The sequence below is a fragment of the Sus scrofa genome, chromosome 11 (assembly GCF_054392235.1).
Source record: "Sus scrofa isolate SSC_HxYL_T2T_F1_AM1 chromosome 11, Sscrofa_HxYL_maternal_Yorkshire_Landrace_v2.0, whole genome shotgun sequence".
Lineage (NCBI taxonomy): Eukaryota > Metazoa > Chordata > Mammalia > Artiodactyla > Suidae > Sus > Sus scrofa.
The window spans coordinates 58540665-58558626 of NC_139393.1; the positions used below are offsets into that span (position 1 = coordinate 58540665).

The 17962-nt window shown below is 38.4% G+C and overlaps 1 protein-coding gene and 2 long non-coding RNA genes across 5 annotated transcripts in view; 2 read left to right on the top strand and 1 right to left on the bottom strand.

The window, feature by feature from the left end:
• NDFIP2 (Nedd4 family interacting protein 2) overlaps positions 1-17962 on the top strand; it is a 64573-nt gene that overhangs the window by 23944 nt on the left and 22667 nt on the right. For 2 of the 3 annotated variants that reach the window (XM_001926577.6, XM_084982069.1), the window contains 2 exons: positions 13745-13910; positions 17023-17156. In XM_001926577.6, coding sequence (XP_001926612.2) covers positions 13745-13910; positions 17023-17156 — 300 coding nt within the window. Of the gene's footprint in view, positions 1-13744; positions 13911-17022; positions 17592-17962 lie in introns of all 3 variants that reach the window. The other variant, XR_014819673.1, reaches the window with a different exon arrangement.
• Positions 3353-8886, top strand: LOC146398647 (uncharacterized). Its single transcript, XR_014819690.1, has 2 exons — positions 3353-6142; positions 7790-8886. It is a non-coding gene; the product is annotated as an uncharacterized LOC146398647 (long non-coding RNA).
• Positions 4776-9470, bottom strand: LOC146398648 (uncharacterized). The gene is made up of 3 exons (XR_014819689.1): positions 7763-9470; positions 5785-7175; positions 4776-5313 (listed from the first exon to the last, which is right to left on the bottom strand). It is a non-coding gene; the product is annotated as an uncharacterized LOC146398648 (long non-coding RNA).

The window sequence follows — 17962 nt, forward strand, 5'->3', positions numbered from 1 at the left end:
GCTGCAACCTACACCACAGCTGTGGCAATGCCAGATCCTTAATTCACTGCACCACAGTAGGAACTCCTATGCTGAATGCTTAACGAGCCTTGTCTCAGAGTTGTTTGTGGAAAGTTTGTGAAGTTTTTGTGTTTTTTGTTTTTTGGGGGTGTGTGTGTGTAGAATAAAGCACTTGAGATAGCGGTAGTGTGTTGCTCACAGTGTTAGGTACCATCCTCATTTGGGTTCAATGGAATAGGTATTACTGTGAAAACAAATGCTTTTATAGATTATGTAGATGAATATATAATGTGATGAACTAGTTAAGGCAAAAGGGCACTATGAAGAAAACTCTTGGTATAGGTGGGAAAGAGACAAAGAAAAAGCCCTTATGAATCATTTTGACCTCTACAGTGGGTTTCATTAGACCCATCACACTCAAATGGATACGTGTTGTTATTACTTTATGTGCTTGTTAACTGGTTGATGGAAAAATAACAAAGCCATCATCATATCTAGGTTTATGTACCTGACTTTCTCTTCCTTTAAATATGATAATGATTATAAAAAGTTATTGAATGAATGGAGTTCCTGTTGTGGCTCAGTGGTTAACAAATCTAACTAGCATCCATGAGGATGCAGGTTTGATCCTTGGCCTTGCTCAGTGGGTTAAGGATCTGGTGGTGTTGTGAGCTGTGGTGTAGGTCACAGACACAGCTTGGATCCTGCATTGCTGTGGCTGTGGTGTAGGCTGGCAACTACAGCTCCGATTAGACCCCTAGCCTGGGAACGTCCATATGCCAAGGGTGCAGCCCCAAAAAAAAAAAAAAAAAAAAAGTTATTGAATGGATGTAAAGTCTGTGATGACCTACCTTTCTTTCCTTCTTTGTTCTTTTTCTCTTTTTCTTTCTTTCTTTCTCTTTATTTTGTCATTGAGAAGTTTTACAAATGTCAGTTTTCTAACTTGTAAAAACTTATTCCTTTACACATAGATGGAAATCTCTGTCTCTCTCTTTTTTTTTTTTTTTGGTCTTTTTGCCTTTTCTAGGGCCGCTTCCCATGGCATGTGGAGGTTCCCAGGCTAGGGGGTCTAGTCCGAGCTCTAGCCCCTGGCCTACGCCAGAGCCACAGCAATGCGGGATCTGAGCCTCGTCTGAAACCTACACCACAGCTCACGGCAATGCCAGATCCTTAACCCACTGAGCGAGGCCAGGGATCGAACCCGCAACCTTGTGGTTCTAGTCGGATTCGTTAACCACTGTGCCACAATGGGAACTCCCCAGATGGAAATCTCTTTAACTTAACACATTCTGTCCTACATTAAGAACAAAAAATAAAGTTTCATACTTCCTTTCATCTCTGTTCTAGAGATCTTAGAAAAGATACAGAAAAGTTAAAAAAAAAAAAAAAACCAAGAAAGTACAAAGCAGCACCCATGCTACCTATTTGGTCTGTTAACATTTTGAAAGTGTTAAGATTTATCTTCTTTAAAATAAGATAAATAGTACATGACTTAAACACACACACAATTTGTTGCTTATTTAACATTGTATCATGAGCATATTCTGTATCATTAAGTATCCTTTGGAAATACTGTCTTAAATGTCTGTGTAGTATTCTATTACATTGATACACTGTGTTTATTCTATTTTGGATGAATAGATTATTTTCATTTTTCCATTATATTTATATATGTGTATTTGTCTTTTTGCCTTTTCTAGGGCTGCTTCCTTGGCACATGGAGGATCCCATGTTAGGGGTCTAATCCGAGCTGTAGTCACCTGCCTACGATAGAGCCACAGCAATGAGGGATCTGAGCCACATCTGTGACCTACACCACAGCTCACAGCAATGCCAGATCCCCAAACCACTGAGCAAGGCCAGGGATCAAACCCACAACCTCATGATTCCTAGTCGGATTAGTTAACCACTGAGCCACGACGGGAACTCCTCTATTACAATATTATAATGAACAGCATTATAAAGAAATCCTGTCTTAAGTTTCTGATTAGTTTTGTCCTCCCTCTTCCTTCCTTCTCTCTCTTTCTAGATAAACTAAAGCCTTTCATTAATGCCTTTCTCCTCCCTTCTTGCATTATCTTGAAGTTGATGTATGTAATTTCTGTGAATTTTTTTATAACATGTGTCCATATACAACAGGTATTTTAGTTTTTGTTTGTTTGTTTTTGTTTTAGTCTTTTTAGGCCTGTACCTGCATCATATGGAAGTTCCCAGGATAGGGTTTGAATTGGAACTATAGCTGCCAGCCACAGCCACAGCCACAGCCACAGCCACATCAATGCCAGATCTGAGCCGAGTCTGAGACCTACACCATAGCTCATGGTGACGCAGGATCTTTAACCCACTGAGTGAGGCCAGGGATTGAACCCGCATCTTCATGGCTACTAGTCGGATTTGTTTCTGCTGAGCTACAAGGGGAACTCCCAGATATTTCAGTTTTAGATTATGTGAAAATGTATTTGTTACAGTATTTTACTATTTTATACTTTCTCAGCTTGCTTTATTCTTTTAGCATGTTTCAAAGATTTATCTATAATGATTAATATAAATATATTCATCAGTTTAAAATTGTGTTGTATAAATTGTGGAATGATATTTTTATTCATTTCATGCTGACCAGACAGTTGTTTTCAGCATCTCACTATTAAAAATAATGCTTCCATGAACATTCTTGTACATGCCTCTTTATGTGAGAGTTTTCTAGTATTGGCATCTAGAAGTGAAATTACTGGGTCCTGCACACCTTCAGCCTTACTAGAATTGCTAAATTGTTCTTCAAGGTGATTGAGTGAATTTATACTCTTACTAGCAGTAGTTGAAATTCTGCTCCATCCTAACATGATTTTTGCTTCTTTAATTATTAGCAATATTTACTTTTAAGTCATTTATGTTCCTTTCTGAGTATTTCATTATTTCTTATCTTTTTTCCCCTGGAGTTTTCATGTCTGTTAACTTGTATCAAAAGATCACCCCTTTTCATGACTGGTTTTTGGTTTTTATATTTATATTCTTTAATAGTAAACTACTTTTTGATTTTGTGGTGGGAGAGGATAGCTCCTTGTGATGTTTGTGACTTTCTTTACTGTTCACTGTCTTGTCTAGCTGTGGCAAGACTGTCTCTAAAGTAATTATTCTTTTTTTTTTTTTTTTTTTGTCTTTTTGCTGTTTCTTTGGGCCACTTCTGTGGCATATGGAGGTTCCCAGGCTAGGGGTCTAATCGGAGCTGTAGCCACTGGCCTACGCCAGAGCCACAGCAACGCGAGATCCGAGCTGCGTCTGCGACCTACACCACAGCTCACGGCAACACTGGATCATTAACCCACTGAGCAAGGGCAGGGACCGAACCCGCAACCTCATGGTTCCTAGTCGGATTCATTAACTACTGCGCCATGACGGGAACTCCTAAAGTAATTATTCTAAAAACTTGGGTGATGTGGGATTGGAATTTATGTTCTTGTTTAGGATGTATTAATTCATTTATCTGTGGTTTTGGGAAAATACCGTTAGTTTAATTTAGTAAGCTTTCAGGGACAAATATTTGTTTATTAAGTTATGGTGATGGCCTGCAAAAGTTGAATGATTCAATATTTCAAATTTCTACCATGTGTAAAAATATAAAATGTATGATTATCGATCTTAAGACGTTCAGTGTGTTACAGGCTTCAAGTCCAATTGAAGGAGATTAAACCCCAAAGCCTCTGGCCATGTCTCATTGTAATGCCCCTTTCGCCACCTTGATCAGCTGGGGCTGCTCACTTCCTACTCGAGAAGGAATGTCACCCATTCCTCACCCGCCCACCACATAACCTGTTCCTCATGCAAATAAGGTGTCCTGCCCCAAACCAATCATAAGATCAAATTGGGTCTCCACTCAGGTCGCATTGTGGGGTATACAGACTATTGCAGAGTCAGTCAGGCCCTCTTTTTAACCTCCGTGCACATGAGTCCTCTCTCCCTCTCTGAAAATGTACTTTCACTTTAATAAATTTGTAAAACGTCTGCCTTTCCAATGCTTTGTTATGGAGAGACAGGAACCGAGGAAACTGTAACCAGTAACAAACACATCCTTTACTTGACCAAGCTCTCCTGCCTCTTGGTAGAAAAACTCTGGGAAGCTTAGAGGATTGCATATTTAATGTGAAATTTACTTGATGCCCTAAACCCTGCTACCTGTTTTAGAGGATACTACGATGAATAAAGCATGCTTCCTAAATTTCAGAAGTTTATGATCTGCCTGGGAAGGTAATAGCGTTCCCAGATCCAATTAAAGAGTCTGCAAGCTTGGAGGGCCTCATGAAGCACAGCACAAACTCACAACTGGTCGTTTCCTGGAAGGAAATGGTTGGCAATTAGAATTTACAAGCCCTTGTTTTTCATACTTGAATAGTTTTGCTTTTAAAATCTCTTGAACGCTCAAGATTTTGATTGCTGAAAGGGGACTTGATTTCAGGTCCGATGATCTCTATTTAAATACTGTTACTATACTTTAATCTCTGAGATTTCACTTCTTTATTATGAGGTATACTCCTTAGCCAATTCTGCTTTTTAAAAAACTTCACTAATTACCACATTTGCTGACTTATTTTGGGTGCATGCAAATAAGAAACTTTGTGGAGAATCTGTCAAAGGTTTCTTATTTAATTTGATTAAGGAAATAGAAAGGAACCTTCTGTACAGTTGCCATTGTCATTATATTTATCATTGCTTATATTGGATAGGATATGTTGACTGAAATAAAAGCACACAATGTAAATGTTGTGAGTTCAGTTTTATTTGGGAACCTTACTGAGAACTGCAGCCTGAGAGAGGTAGCCTCTCAGCTCTGAGAAACTGCTTGGAAGAGGTCAGGGAGGAACCAGAATATATATGAACATTATTTGCTGGGAATAAAAAACATGTAGTCAAACATGAAAAGGTTGCTGCTAATCACAAAAAAAAAACCCCAGACAGCTGAAGCTAATGATTTTAGTGCTTTTCTGTGTATGGGAAGATATAAGAGTCTGAGGGCATTTGAAATGTTTTCTTAGATATGTATCTTAACTGTCTAAAGCCAGTATATCCAAAGCAAGGAATGTTTCCTGTTTTTCTCCATCCTGAATTCCCCTCAGGGTGTACTGTCTCTGGGCCCCTTTGGTGACTAATGACATGATCCTTGTAGAATTGGAATGGCAGACAACACTTTTTTCTTTACAAATACCAGTATGTTAGCTTGTAAAAATCAGAGAATTGGGCTTTTTTTTTTGCTCACTTGCAGCATGAAGTTGGCCAGTTATTGAACCTGCGCCACAGTAGTGACAGTACCAGGTCCTTAACCTGCTGAGCCACCAGGGAACTCTGAGCATTAGACTATTTTGAAAACTCATGATTTGAATAGTTTTATAGATCAAATATTATCATTGAAAATTTCTTCTGCTTTTAAAAAATGCATAGGGGCATCTTCTCCATTGGGGTTTCTGTGGTATAGTCCCTGAGCCACTTAAAGAAATCTTAAACACTGGAATTACTCTGCATCATTTCCACAGCAGGTTTTGTTATTTTGTTTGTTTTTTGTTTTGTTTTGTTTTTTGGTCTTTTTAGGGCTGCATCTGTGGCATATGCAAGTTCCCAGGCTGGGGGTTGAATTGAAGTCCCAGCTGCCAACCTACATCACAGCCACAGCAATGCCAGATTCAAGCCACGTCTGTGACCTACACCACAGCTCACAGCAACCGGATCCTTAACCCACTGAGGGAGGTCAGGGATCGAATCCCGTGTGTCCCCGTGTATCCTAATCAAGTTCCTTACCGCTGAGCCACAACGGGAGCTCCTTCACAGCAGTTTTGTATATCCTCCAAGTGGATAATCTTAGCTTATTTTATTGCCCCCCTTTGACTCAGGCACCCTGCGCTGATTGGGAAGCAGTTGCTGTGCCAAAAGAGATAATTGTCTTGACCGATGTAGAGAGTCAGGGTCTAGTCTTGGAATATGGTGGTTTCAATCCCACCCAAATGACTATGAATCTGTAATGAGAGGGGGATGATGGGATTTTAGGGAGACAATCACACATCTGCAGTGGATAACCTACTTGCTTAAGACCACAGCGTAGTCGGTGGTAAGTATATCTCAGAAAGTTGCTTGGATTGTGGAGAGACAAAAACCCAAGGTAATGGCCAGATTTGAAAAATGCCGTCTTGTAAAAGTAAACTTAAAATGTGTTACATGTAACATATATTTTAATATAAAGCCACAAAAGGTGAGGCTGAGGCTGAACATTTTCTGTGATGAAATGATGTAGGCATTTATGACATACATTATGGTCTTTTCATGCTAAATTGATGTGAGCTAGATTGAGAGAAGCTTAGATGAAAGAAAGCAGGAGAAGCTTTCCAGCACTCAAAATTTTTTTATTCTTTTCTCTCTTTTTCTCCCCTTGGACTATGAGATCAGCAAGCTGTTAATAATCTGTTAATAATATATTAAGAACATACTGACCTATTGCTAAAGAGGCATAATTGTATGGCAGATTTGTAAACATGTATTTCCTTAGGTAAGATCTGAGTAAGCTGAAGAGAATTTTGAAATGAGTACCTTTCTGTTGATAGAAAAATGTAAGAATAAGATCAAGTATTTGTCATTTAATTAAAGGACTGTGAACATGAGTAATGAGTGTACCATATAGAGTGCTTTGTTTTCAAAGAGAGAATCTTAGGATCTAGCATATTTACATTGTGGTTTTAGCATATAAAAAGGAATTTAACTGGAGGCTGAATTCTTTTGAAAATAGATATTTATATAAGATTTTTATCCCATCTGTTTGGTTTCTTTGTTCCTTGGAGGTCTTTGGGATATAAATATGCTCTCTTTCTTTTCACTTACTAAGGTAATAACTAGCAGTTGGAGACTAAAAGCAAGGTTATTTCTTTCAATTTTATGCTCTTATTGCTGGTGACCTATATTACGTTTTGTTTTCATTTTAAGCAAGGCTGAACCCAAATACTTTGGAGCTTACTTTTGTTTTCTCAGTGTTCAACAGCCTCCACTTTTGTAGAGCTCTTACTTCAGCAGGAAAACAGATTGTAAATGAATGATTACATAAATAATTGCTATTATGATAAGTGCTTGGAAGAACAGTGTGCTTTATGATTACATCAGAGTCCTAATCTACTTTTAGGAGATAGGAAAGGCTTTCTTGGGAACTATTTTTTTTTTTTTTTTTTTTTTTTGCTTTTTAGGGCTACACGTACAGCATATGGAAGTTCCCAGGCGAGGAGTTGAATTGGAGCTGCAGCTGCTGGCCTACCCACAGCCATAGTCATGCCAGATTCGAGCTGTGTCTTTCAATGCCGGATCCTTAGCCCACTGAGCAAGGCCAGGTATTGAACCCTCATCCTCATGGACAGTAGTCAGGTTTGTTCTGCTGTGCCACAATGAGAACTCCTTGAGAACCTGATTTTTAAGCTAAGACCTAAACTGTGTAGAAGTCAGCTAGGCAGTGCAGTATGATAGGAGTGAAAGACTTGAACATACAGAACCTAGAGCCCTTTTAAAAAATATGTTTTTAAAAAATGAATGGATTGGTGTTCCCTTGGTGACGCAGTGGTTAACGAATCTGACTAGGAACCATGAGGTTTCAGGTTCGATCCCTGCCCTTGCTCAGTGGGTTAAGGATCCGGCCTTTCTGTGAGCTGTGGTGTAGGTCACAGATGAGGCGCTGATCCTGCGCTGCTGTGGCTCTGGCGTAGGCCAGCAGCTATAGCTGTGATTTGACCCCTAGCCTGGGAACCTCCATATGCTGCGGGAGTGGCCCAAGAAATGGCAAAAAGACAAAAAAAAAAAAAAAAAAAAAAAAAAAAGAATGGATAAATTAATGAAATAAATTAGTGAATGGATATCCAAGTCAAAAGCTCAGGAAAACTGCCTAGTGTGGCTGTATAAATTTGGTCTTGTATTCTTTAATCACTCTGTTCCCTATTAATTATCCCTCTCTTTATCTTTCCCTTAAAAAAAAAAAGGTACAGTTTCTCATTTGGATTCTTCAAATATATTTTTTGTGTGGTTACAGTTTCAGATTGTTTCATTTTCAATAGAAAATTGTGTGTACCCAGGGGAGCTATTATAATGATATTATTACATTTTATGTGCAGAAATCCTCCTTATCTTAGGACATGGTGTTTACTTTACATTGTTGCTTATGAGACATGCCAAACCAGAAATTAGAGGTCTTATTTTTATTGCATTTTGGTTTTATTTATTAAAAATTTAAAGATTCAAATTAATTTATATTTAGGGTAAAAATTCAAATAGTAGAGAATGATGAAATGTCTTTCTTCCCAACCTGTAGCTCTTTGCTGTTTCTTGTGTATTCTTCTAGAAGTATTGATTGCTTATAGATATTACACAAATAATCTCTCTCTTATTATTTAAAAAATTCAGTTATACTGTAATACTCTTTTGCACCTTTCAGTTGATGTATCATGAGCAGGTAATAGCAGTTTCAACCTGAAATAAAAACCCTTTTCATTTAAAAGACACTTAGTCATGTTTTGATAAAATATCTGAGAACACTTGGTTTTTAAGAGTTGTTTTGCAAACTTATTCAGGCACCTGAAGCTCATGGTGCTCTTTGTGGAACCCCGTGAAATAATGATGTTCTTTCATACTAACAAGAAACACTTATACCAGCAGAAATATGCCTATATTATATTATGAAATATAAAACTGCAAACAAACTTCTGTATTTTCAAAAGAAGAAGCTGAAAGTTAGGCACAGTTTGCCAGCTTGCAGTTTTTCCTTTAGCATCTACTTGTTGCTTATGCCCACTTTCCTAATCATTTGTATCATTTCCTGATCATTGCTTTATCATAGGCTAGCTCTCATTAGCGGAAAGGTATCCAGACACAGCAAAAGTTTAGTGGAAAAAAACTGGGGGAGAATAAACCTAAAATTAAGAAGATTCTGTTAATTTGCTTCATGTTATGTGTGCACATGAGGAAGACTGCTGTAGTTCAGTTTTGTTGGTAGAAAATCTAGTTCCATTTGCTAAATAAACACCAGTATTTTGTGGGAACCTGTCTTCTGAGCTGTTGGTTTAGAACACAGACTGTCTGCAGAAGCACCATATCCTTAGGAGCATAGATAACGGAGCTCACTTTGTTCTTGGGGGACTGAAATGAGTACTTAACTCTGCAGATTGATTTTATTGCAGCCTTTATCTGTTTGCTTCTCTGAATCAGGTCTTAGATAAGGCAACATTGAATGACAGAGACTCCCAGGGTTTTTTTCTACAGTCATATTATCTTAGAGTTACTTTGTCATCTACTATTTTTGTACAAAGGGCAAGAATCCCATGGCAGTTCCCTGGTGGTCTAGTGGTTAGGACGTGGCATTTTCACCACTGCAGCCTGGGCTCAATTCCTGGTCTGGGAACTGAGATCCTATATCAAGTTGCAACATGCTGTGACCAAAAAAAAAAAAAAAAACAAAAAAAAAACCATTATATGTAGGTTGACCAACCATATTCTTTTTTTGAGAATGAAAGGGGTGGAAAAAAATGCTAAACTGAATGGGGCCCTGGCACAACAGAGGTAAAGTGGGACTGTCCTGAGAAAACTGGCTGTATGGTCATCCTAGTTATACAGCAGTCTTGCCAGATAGTCATCCAAAATCTGCCTGAAGGGGTTTGTTGCTCCATAGAAAAGTTAGTACTCTAAAAATTAAAAAGTTCTAATTTAAAAATTTTAAAGTTTTCTTTTTTTGTTTTGTATTTAATTGAGCTGGAATTTATCTCCTTGCTACTACCAACTCTTTATAGTTTTGTCCCCTGGAACTAAGTATAGTCAGAGTATGGTCGTATACAAAATATATTAGCTCTTTAGAAACTTATTTTTAAAAAAACTTTAGGAATCCCCCCCGCCTCTCGCCCTAATCTTACAGTTCTTCTGTAATTCTGACCAGTGCCCAAATTGAAGCAGAAAGAAGAAAAAAAGAAGTGTGAAGGAAAATGTCGAAAAGCCCATACTTCCGGCTAACCTGCCAGGCCCTTCCTCTGGGCACCTTTCGCTGAACCACACTTGATAGCACATCCATGCATTCTCATCTTGGTGTGTTTAGAAAACATTCACTGAGGCCTCTAGCTTCTCAGAAGCAAAGCTTCCAGTTATTACTTTAATATTTTATCACCTTAAGATAGAATGAAGTAATATGTATAGGATCCTGTGTTGTTGTGGCTGTGGTGTAGGCTGGCAGCTGCAGCTCCAATTTGACCCCTAGCCTGGGAACTTCCATATGCCGTCAGTTTGGCCCTAAAAAGCAAAAATAAATAAATAAATAAATTAGTAGATATGGAAAAGTGGATTTCTCTTTTTGACATCTTCACTATTATTTGTTTAGTAACATTAATTACAAAATATATACTAAGCGTACTTACATGCTATATTAGGAAATAGACACCATTGCTAATTATATATCTCTACCTTTATTTACCTTAACTTGCTCATCCGATATTTTTATTCTTAAAAGTGGTCAAAGATGACTAAGTTCAGGAGTTCCTGTCGTGGCTCAGTGGCTAACGAACCTGACTAGAAATCATGAGGTTGTGGATTCGATCCCTGGTCCCGTGTTGCTGTGAGCTGTGGTGTAGGTTGCAGATGCAGCTCCGATATCCGGTGTGGCTGTGGCTGTGGCTGTGGCTGTGGTGCAAGTCGGCAGCTACAACTCCGATGAGACCCCTAGCCTGGGAACCTCCATATGCTGCAAGTGTGGCCCTAAAAAAAAGCAAAAAAAAAAGATAGTTACGTTGGGAATTCTCCTGGGTGCCTTGTATTGGGAGTAGAGGATGCTTTATGGACACCAGGGCAGAGTCGCTAGTCAAGAGGGTGCTCATGTAGTGACCACTTGGAAAAATGCTGCAAGTAAATATACATAAAAGCTTATACAGAGTTGACTTTATGTTTATTTGACCTTCAAATTCAGTTTCTGTGAGTAGCTTTTATTATATAAACTTTGGTGCTGTCAACTGAAGAAAAAATTGCAACCTAAATAGTGAGTTGTGTTTTATCCGGGAACCTTCTGTGAGGACTATAGCCTAGGAGATAACCTCTTAGATAGTTCTGAGGAACTGCTCTGAACAGGTGAGGGAGGAGCCAGGATATATAGCAGTTTTTTCTGGGGTTGGGGGAGGGGAAGTAGTAGAGCATCAGAAGTTTACTGCTAATTGCAAAAAAATAGACTTTTAAATGGAAGTTCCCAGCTAGGGGTTGAAGTGCAGGTGCAGCTGCGAGCCTACTCCACAGTAACACTGTATTCAAGCCATAGCTGTGACCTATGCTACAGCTTGCAGCAACACCAGATCCTTAACCCAGTGAGGGAGGCCAGGGATGGAACCCGCATCCTCATGGACACTACACTGGGTTCTTAGCCCGCTGAACCACAACAGGAACTCTATAAAAACAGACGTCTTAAGTTAATGACTTTAGTACTTTTCTGTGTATGGGGAGATGCAAGAGTCTGGGCTCATTGAATTTATTCTTAACTTTTGTGTGTGTGTTTGTCTTTTTTTTTTTTTTTTTTTTTTTAGGGCTGCACTTGTGGCATATGGAGGTTCCCAGGCTAGGGGTTGAATCAGAGCTGTACCTGCTGGCCTACACCACAGCCACAGCAACACTGGATCTGAGCCGCATCTGCACCCTACACTAACAGCTCATGGCAATGCCGGCTCCTTAACCCACTGATAGAGGCCAGGGATCGAACCTGTGTCCTCATGGATGCCACTCATATTTGTTTCTGCTGAGCCAGGACAGAAACTCCAAATTTATTCTTTAAACATGCATCTTAACTATCTAGGGCCAGTATCTTGTTTTTGTCAGGGTGCACCATCTGGGGTTGACTGCAGTAGCTGCTGGGTCCATGATGGGCAACATTTGTTGTTTACTGGAATGGCAGGCAACATTTTTTTGTCCACAGTGTTATGCAAAAGGTTATCTTCTTAATTTGAGATGATTTTAGGCTTGTTTATACTGGTTTGTTAAAAGTTGTGATACATTTTTGAACTCTGAAAAGTGTTTTGCTAGTATGATGACTTAAAAAGACACATAAAAAACAATGAAGTAAATTGATGTCCTCTTTTGCTTTGCATATTTTATTTTGTTATTTATTTATTTGTTTATTTATTCTTTCAGGGTGGTACCTGCTGCATATGGAAGTTCCCAGGCTAGGTGTTGGTTTAGAGCTGCAGCTGCTGGCCTACACCAGAGTCACAGCAATGCTTGATCTGAGCTGCATCTACAACCTACACTGCAGCTTGTGGCAATGCCAGATCCTTAACCCACTGAGCGAGCCAGGGATCCAACTCAAGTCCTCATGGATCCTCAGGTTCTTAACTTGCTGAACCACAATGGGAACTACTCATTTTGCATATTTAAAAAAATTCTTTAGAGACAAATGAGTGACTGCTTATTGAACTGACAGAGAGCACCACACTAATTTCTGTTTCTGAGTTTATGAAATAAGTATATTAAATTCAAGGAAGAAGGGTGAAACTAGTATTTGTTAAATGCTTTTGTGTGTTAGGCATTATGCTAGACGATTTCCAAATATTATTTTACAATTCTGGGAGGATTTTGGCTACATTTAGAAATTAGATGTGGAGACACTGAGGTACAAAGAAAATAAATTTATTGAAACTCCTAGAAAGTGAAGTAACAATTTGCATGTTCTTCTTTCTAAAATCCAAAATGCACGTTTGTTTCATTATATCACAACACGCAGGTTTGCCCTGTGACAAAATTTTTTTCCTTCCTTGCTTCGTTCCTCCTTCCTTCCTAACTTACTTACTTTCTTCCTTCCTTTCTTTCTTTCTTTCCCCCCCCCACAACTATAAAGTAAGAGGTATACACTCACACTGCTCTGATTTGTGGCCTTACCTGTCTAAGCTGTTGTGATGTTTGGCAAATTATTCTAAGTCTCTACACATCCAAAGTTGTTTTGTTTTGTTTTTTTATTTCAATCTTTCAAATGGGGATAACAGTTTAACAGTCTTTATCTTACAGGTTTGTTGTGAGGGTTAAATGAATTAAATGATTAAAGATCTCAATATATTATTTGGCACTTATTGAACTTTAAGTAAATTTGATGTAATGAAAAACATTTTTTCAACATTTCATGCACATTTTTATATGTGATACTTGGGAAGCCTTAGAGTTTTTCACATTTTGAGAATGTTTATGTATTATTATTCCATTTCATTAATTCAGTTTACATTTCCAGTTATTTAGATACTAGTGTACTAGAAATGGTATTGTGGTTGTATTAGGAGGTTTACTTTGCAGTACACAGTGATTGGTACATGGTAGACAATATTTATTGTAGAACTGAGTGAACTTGAATCTATTTGTAATCATGATTTTTTTCTCCTCTATGGATTCCTAACAATTTGAACTTGATCATACTGTAAAGAAACTTTCAAAGTTCTCAACTTTTAATTTTTTGTTCTTCTGGAATTCCCTGATATCCTGGAGGTTAAGAATTTGGTGCTCTCGCTGCTCTGGCTTGGGTCACTGCTGTGGCACAAGTTCGATCCCTGGCTTGGGAGCTTCTGTGTGCCGTGGGGCATGGCCAAAAATTTTTTTTGTTGTTGTTAGTCTTTTTTTGTTAATCTTTCGTTGTAATGCTATTTTACCTTGTTTTTAGCTAAAAAATGATTCTTTGCCTGAAAACTTTGATTCACATTTTTTCTTTTACTGTTTTCTTTTTGCTTTGCTCCTCTAGCTTCACAATGAAGAGGATAATTCAGAATCATCTGCAGTAGAGCAGCCATCAACTTCAGACCCAGTACCACAGACCATGCAGGCTGCTTCTTCAGCATCAGGACTTGAGGCTGACTCTTCTCCTCCACCTTATAGTAGTATTACCGTGGAAGTACCTACAACTTCAGGTATTGCCCTTTTCAATATAAAGCAGCTAGTAATGCTTTTCGTTTTTGTTTTTGTTTTTTTTGCTAGTGTGATTTTAGTAATTATCAAGTCTGTTAATGGACGTCTTTGGTTTTATGGGGGTCTTTTGGCCGTGTCTGCTGCGTGTGGAAGTTCCTGGGCGAGGGATTGAACCCAAACCATAGCTGTAACCAGAGCCACAGCAGTGACGATGCCAGATCCTTAACCTGCTGAGCCACTTTATGTTTTTTGTGTTTTTTTTTTAAAGATTTTTTTTCCAAAGATGTACTTCATACATTACTTTTCTCATTGTTGTTTTAAAAATTAATTTAAAAGTGTAGCTCTTAAAAAGATGAATACCATATATCATGTATTTTTGAAAGCTAAAATATGATGCAAATAAATTTATGAATGCATAAACATACTCACAGACATAGAAAACAAACTAATGATTGTGGTGCAGTGGTTAATGAATCCAACTAGGAACAATGAGGTTCTGGAACGGCCCTAGAAAAGGCAAAAAAAGACAAAAAAAAAAAAAAGAAAGAAAACAAACTAATGATTACCAAAGGGGAAAGGGGAGTGGGGAGGGATAAATTAGGAGTTTGGGATTATCAGATAAAAGTACTATATTCAAAATAGATAAACAACAAAGTCCTACTGTATAGCACAGGGAACTGTACTCATTATTCTATAACAAAACATAGTGGAAAAAGAACATGAAAAAGAATATGTGTATATGGGTATAACTGAATCACTTAGCTGTATATAAGAAATTAACACAACATTGCAAATCAACTACACTCCAATTAAAAAAAGGAAAAAAAAGTAGCTTTTTAAACTTTTTTTTGGTCTTTTTTTCTAGGACTGCACCCACGGCATGTGGAGGTTCCCAGGCTAGAGGTCTCATTGGAGCAGTTCCCTCTGGCCTACACCACAGGCACAGCAACGCCAGATCTGAGCCTCGTCTGTGACCTACACCACGGCTCATGGCAATGCCGGATCCTTAACCCACTGAGCAAGGCCAGGGATCGAACTGGTAACCTCATGGTTCCTAGTTGGATTCATTAACCACTGCGCCACGACAGAAACTCCTCTTTAAACCTTTTTATGCTTACTAGAATCCATTCCCAGTGGATTAGCTGTATAACTTTTGGAAGGAATAAATACACACATACACACATATGTATTCATGCGCATGTATACATACACACATGCATGTATAAATACACCCATTCGTGTATGCATATGTATTTACTGATACAGCCATAAAACAAAGTGTTATTAATGATGAATATGAGTGGGGATGTGGTGTATGTGAGTGGGTGAAGGGTGTATGTTGCATGTAATGTTATTGCAGACATGGTAATAATTTTTGAATGTAAGGCAGTGATTGCTGCCTGCCTACTCTTCATCTCATCCTTTCAGGTCATTCAAAAGAACTACCCTTATCTGTTTCTCTGGCCACAATTTGTATTTTCCCAGTAACGCTAAGTTAATCACTATATGATGGAAGATGCTATGAGTGAAACTGCAGTCTCTTTGTTGTGGCTACTGTTGTTGCTGTATAACACATTACCTCAAACCTGATAGAATAAAATAACAAATGCTTATTATTATTAATTCTCATGGTTTAGGGGGTGAACTGGGCTCCATAATGAAGTTCTCTCCTCAGGTCTCATGTGATTGTTGTCTGGTGGTAACTGGACTGGAGGCATTTGCAGGCTTCCTTTTTCCATGTTTGGTAATTGATGAGGCTTTAGCTTCAGCCTGCGCTGAGGCTCTTGGCCAGAACAACTGTATGGCCTCTTGTTTTATCTGAGCTCTTTGCTGAGTGGAGGCTGGATTCCAGGAACAAGCATTCTGAATGGAATCTGTGTCACCTGTTATGACATTGCCTCAAAAGTCACAGTGTCACATCTGCTGCCTTTAGTTTGTTGGAAATGAATCATTTGGTCTTTTTTTTTTTTTTTTTTTCGGGCTGCACTGAGGCGTATGGAGGTTCCCAGGCAAGGAGTTGAATCGGAGCTACAGCTGCCGGCCTACACCACAGCCACAGCAACATTAGATCTGAGCCACCTCTGCAACCTACACCACAGCTCATGGCAATGCTGGATCCTAACTCACTGAGTGAGGCCAGGGATCAAACCCATGTTCTCATGGATACTAGTCGGGTTCATTAACTGCTGAGCCACAATGGGAATTCCTATACTACTTTTTAGAATCTACCTGCTTTTTATATCAGTGATTCTAGCATAAGACTAATCTGTTGATTGACCTGTATGAATTATTTTACTTATACCAAGTGAGCAATAAGTGTAATGCAGTTTTTAAAAAATAAGCAGTCTGAACTTAATATTGTAATGCATTCCTGGAGATCATATTTCAAAAATAGCTTAAAAATTGGGGAGGGAGAAATTCTTTATTAAAAAAAATCTAAAGAACTAGGTCGATGTGGGCAAAATGTGAGAGAAAGGGACAAGAGTGAAATAGAATTAATCTTTAAGTTTGCTTAGGAGTTGCTAAAGCTGCCATACAAAAGTTAAGCTCTTATAGATTATTAGTACAAAATATGTGGAGTCAGGAAATCCCTGGGTTCTGCCGCTTACTGGTTGTGTGATACTGGGCAAAGCACTTAACTTTTCTGCACCTCAGACTTGCTAAGGTTAATGTATATAGAAGGGCTATAGTATATGGCTCGTACCATATCAGTGTTCCTTACTATTATTCCTGCTGTTTTTACTATTCGACTGAGGGATTATGGGCAAGAGAAATTATTTGAGCATAGCAATAGGCACATAGAGGATGCTCATATATGGTGAGTTTCTTACCTCCTTGTCTTGCACAGGTTTTCAGAATCTCATTCCTAATGGTAATGTTTTGTGTATCAGCCTTTAGATGATACATATGAGTTTTCTCTTGATAATAAATATAAGACTAAAATAATGTAAATAATGTAGTAGTAATTTGTGTGTGATATAGCTTATAACAGGACTACAGATAGCAGTAATAGTCTTCAGTGATGTTTTATAAATCATTAAATTATATTTTGGCTATAAAAAAATGATATGACTTTGTCTTAATGGTTATCTTCTTTTAAATCCTTTTCTTCAGATACAGAAGTTTACAGTGACTTTTATCCTGTGCCACCTCCCTACAGTGTTGCTACCTCCCTTCCTACGTATGATGAAGCTGAGAAGGCCAAAGCTGCTGCCATAGCAGCCGCAGCAGCAGAAACATCTCAAAGAGTAAGACAGCGCTATCATTTCCCTCTGAGAATATTATTTGTAGTAACAGTTACAGACATTTTGTAATATCAAAAATCGTTCTCTGTGTATTTTTTTTTTAAGTATTTTCTCTACTACTGCTTATTTGTATCATCATTTTGTGGTGAAATTGGCACTCTCCTAGTTAAATTCACTTTCTGGATTCCTTAACCTCCTCTTTTCTGTTTCTCTTTCTCTTTCTATTGATCTTCCCCTGCCCCTGTCTTAACTGGTGGTCGTGCTAGATAGCACCTTTTACCAAAGATTTACCACTTCCTAAATCTTGATTTCAGGGATCTCAAGTGCTGGCTTTCACCCCATCGACTCTTTACTGTCAGTGTCCTTCTTTCTTCTTCTTTTTTTTTTTTTGTCTTTTTTCTTTTTAGGGCCGCATTCGTGGCATATGGAGGTTCCCAGGCTAGGCGTTGAATTGGAGCTACAGCTGCCACTCTACACCACAGCCACTGCAACGCCAGATCCTTAACCCACTGAGCAAAGCCAGGGATCGAACCCACAACCTCATGGTTACTAGTCAGGTTCGTTAACCACTGAGCCACGACGGGAACTCTGGTGTCCTTATTTCTATCCTTATGTAGTTTAATTCTTTGGTTCATAACTATAATAAATTATTTTTTATATGTTAGCATAGACAGTCCTGGGACCCTGCCAATGAACTCAAGGTAGGTTAAAAACAGAGAAGTAAGTTACAAGGCCTACAAAATTATGTTTCTCAAATCACTTTTTTTTTTTTTTTTTTTTTTTTTTTTGGTCCTTTTAACACATTCCAC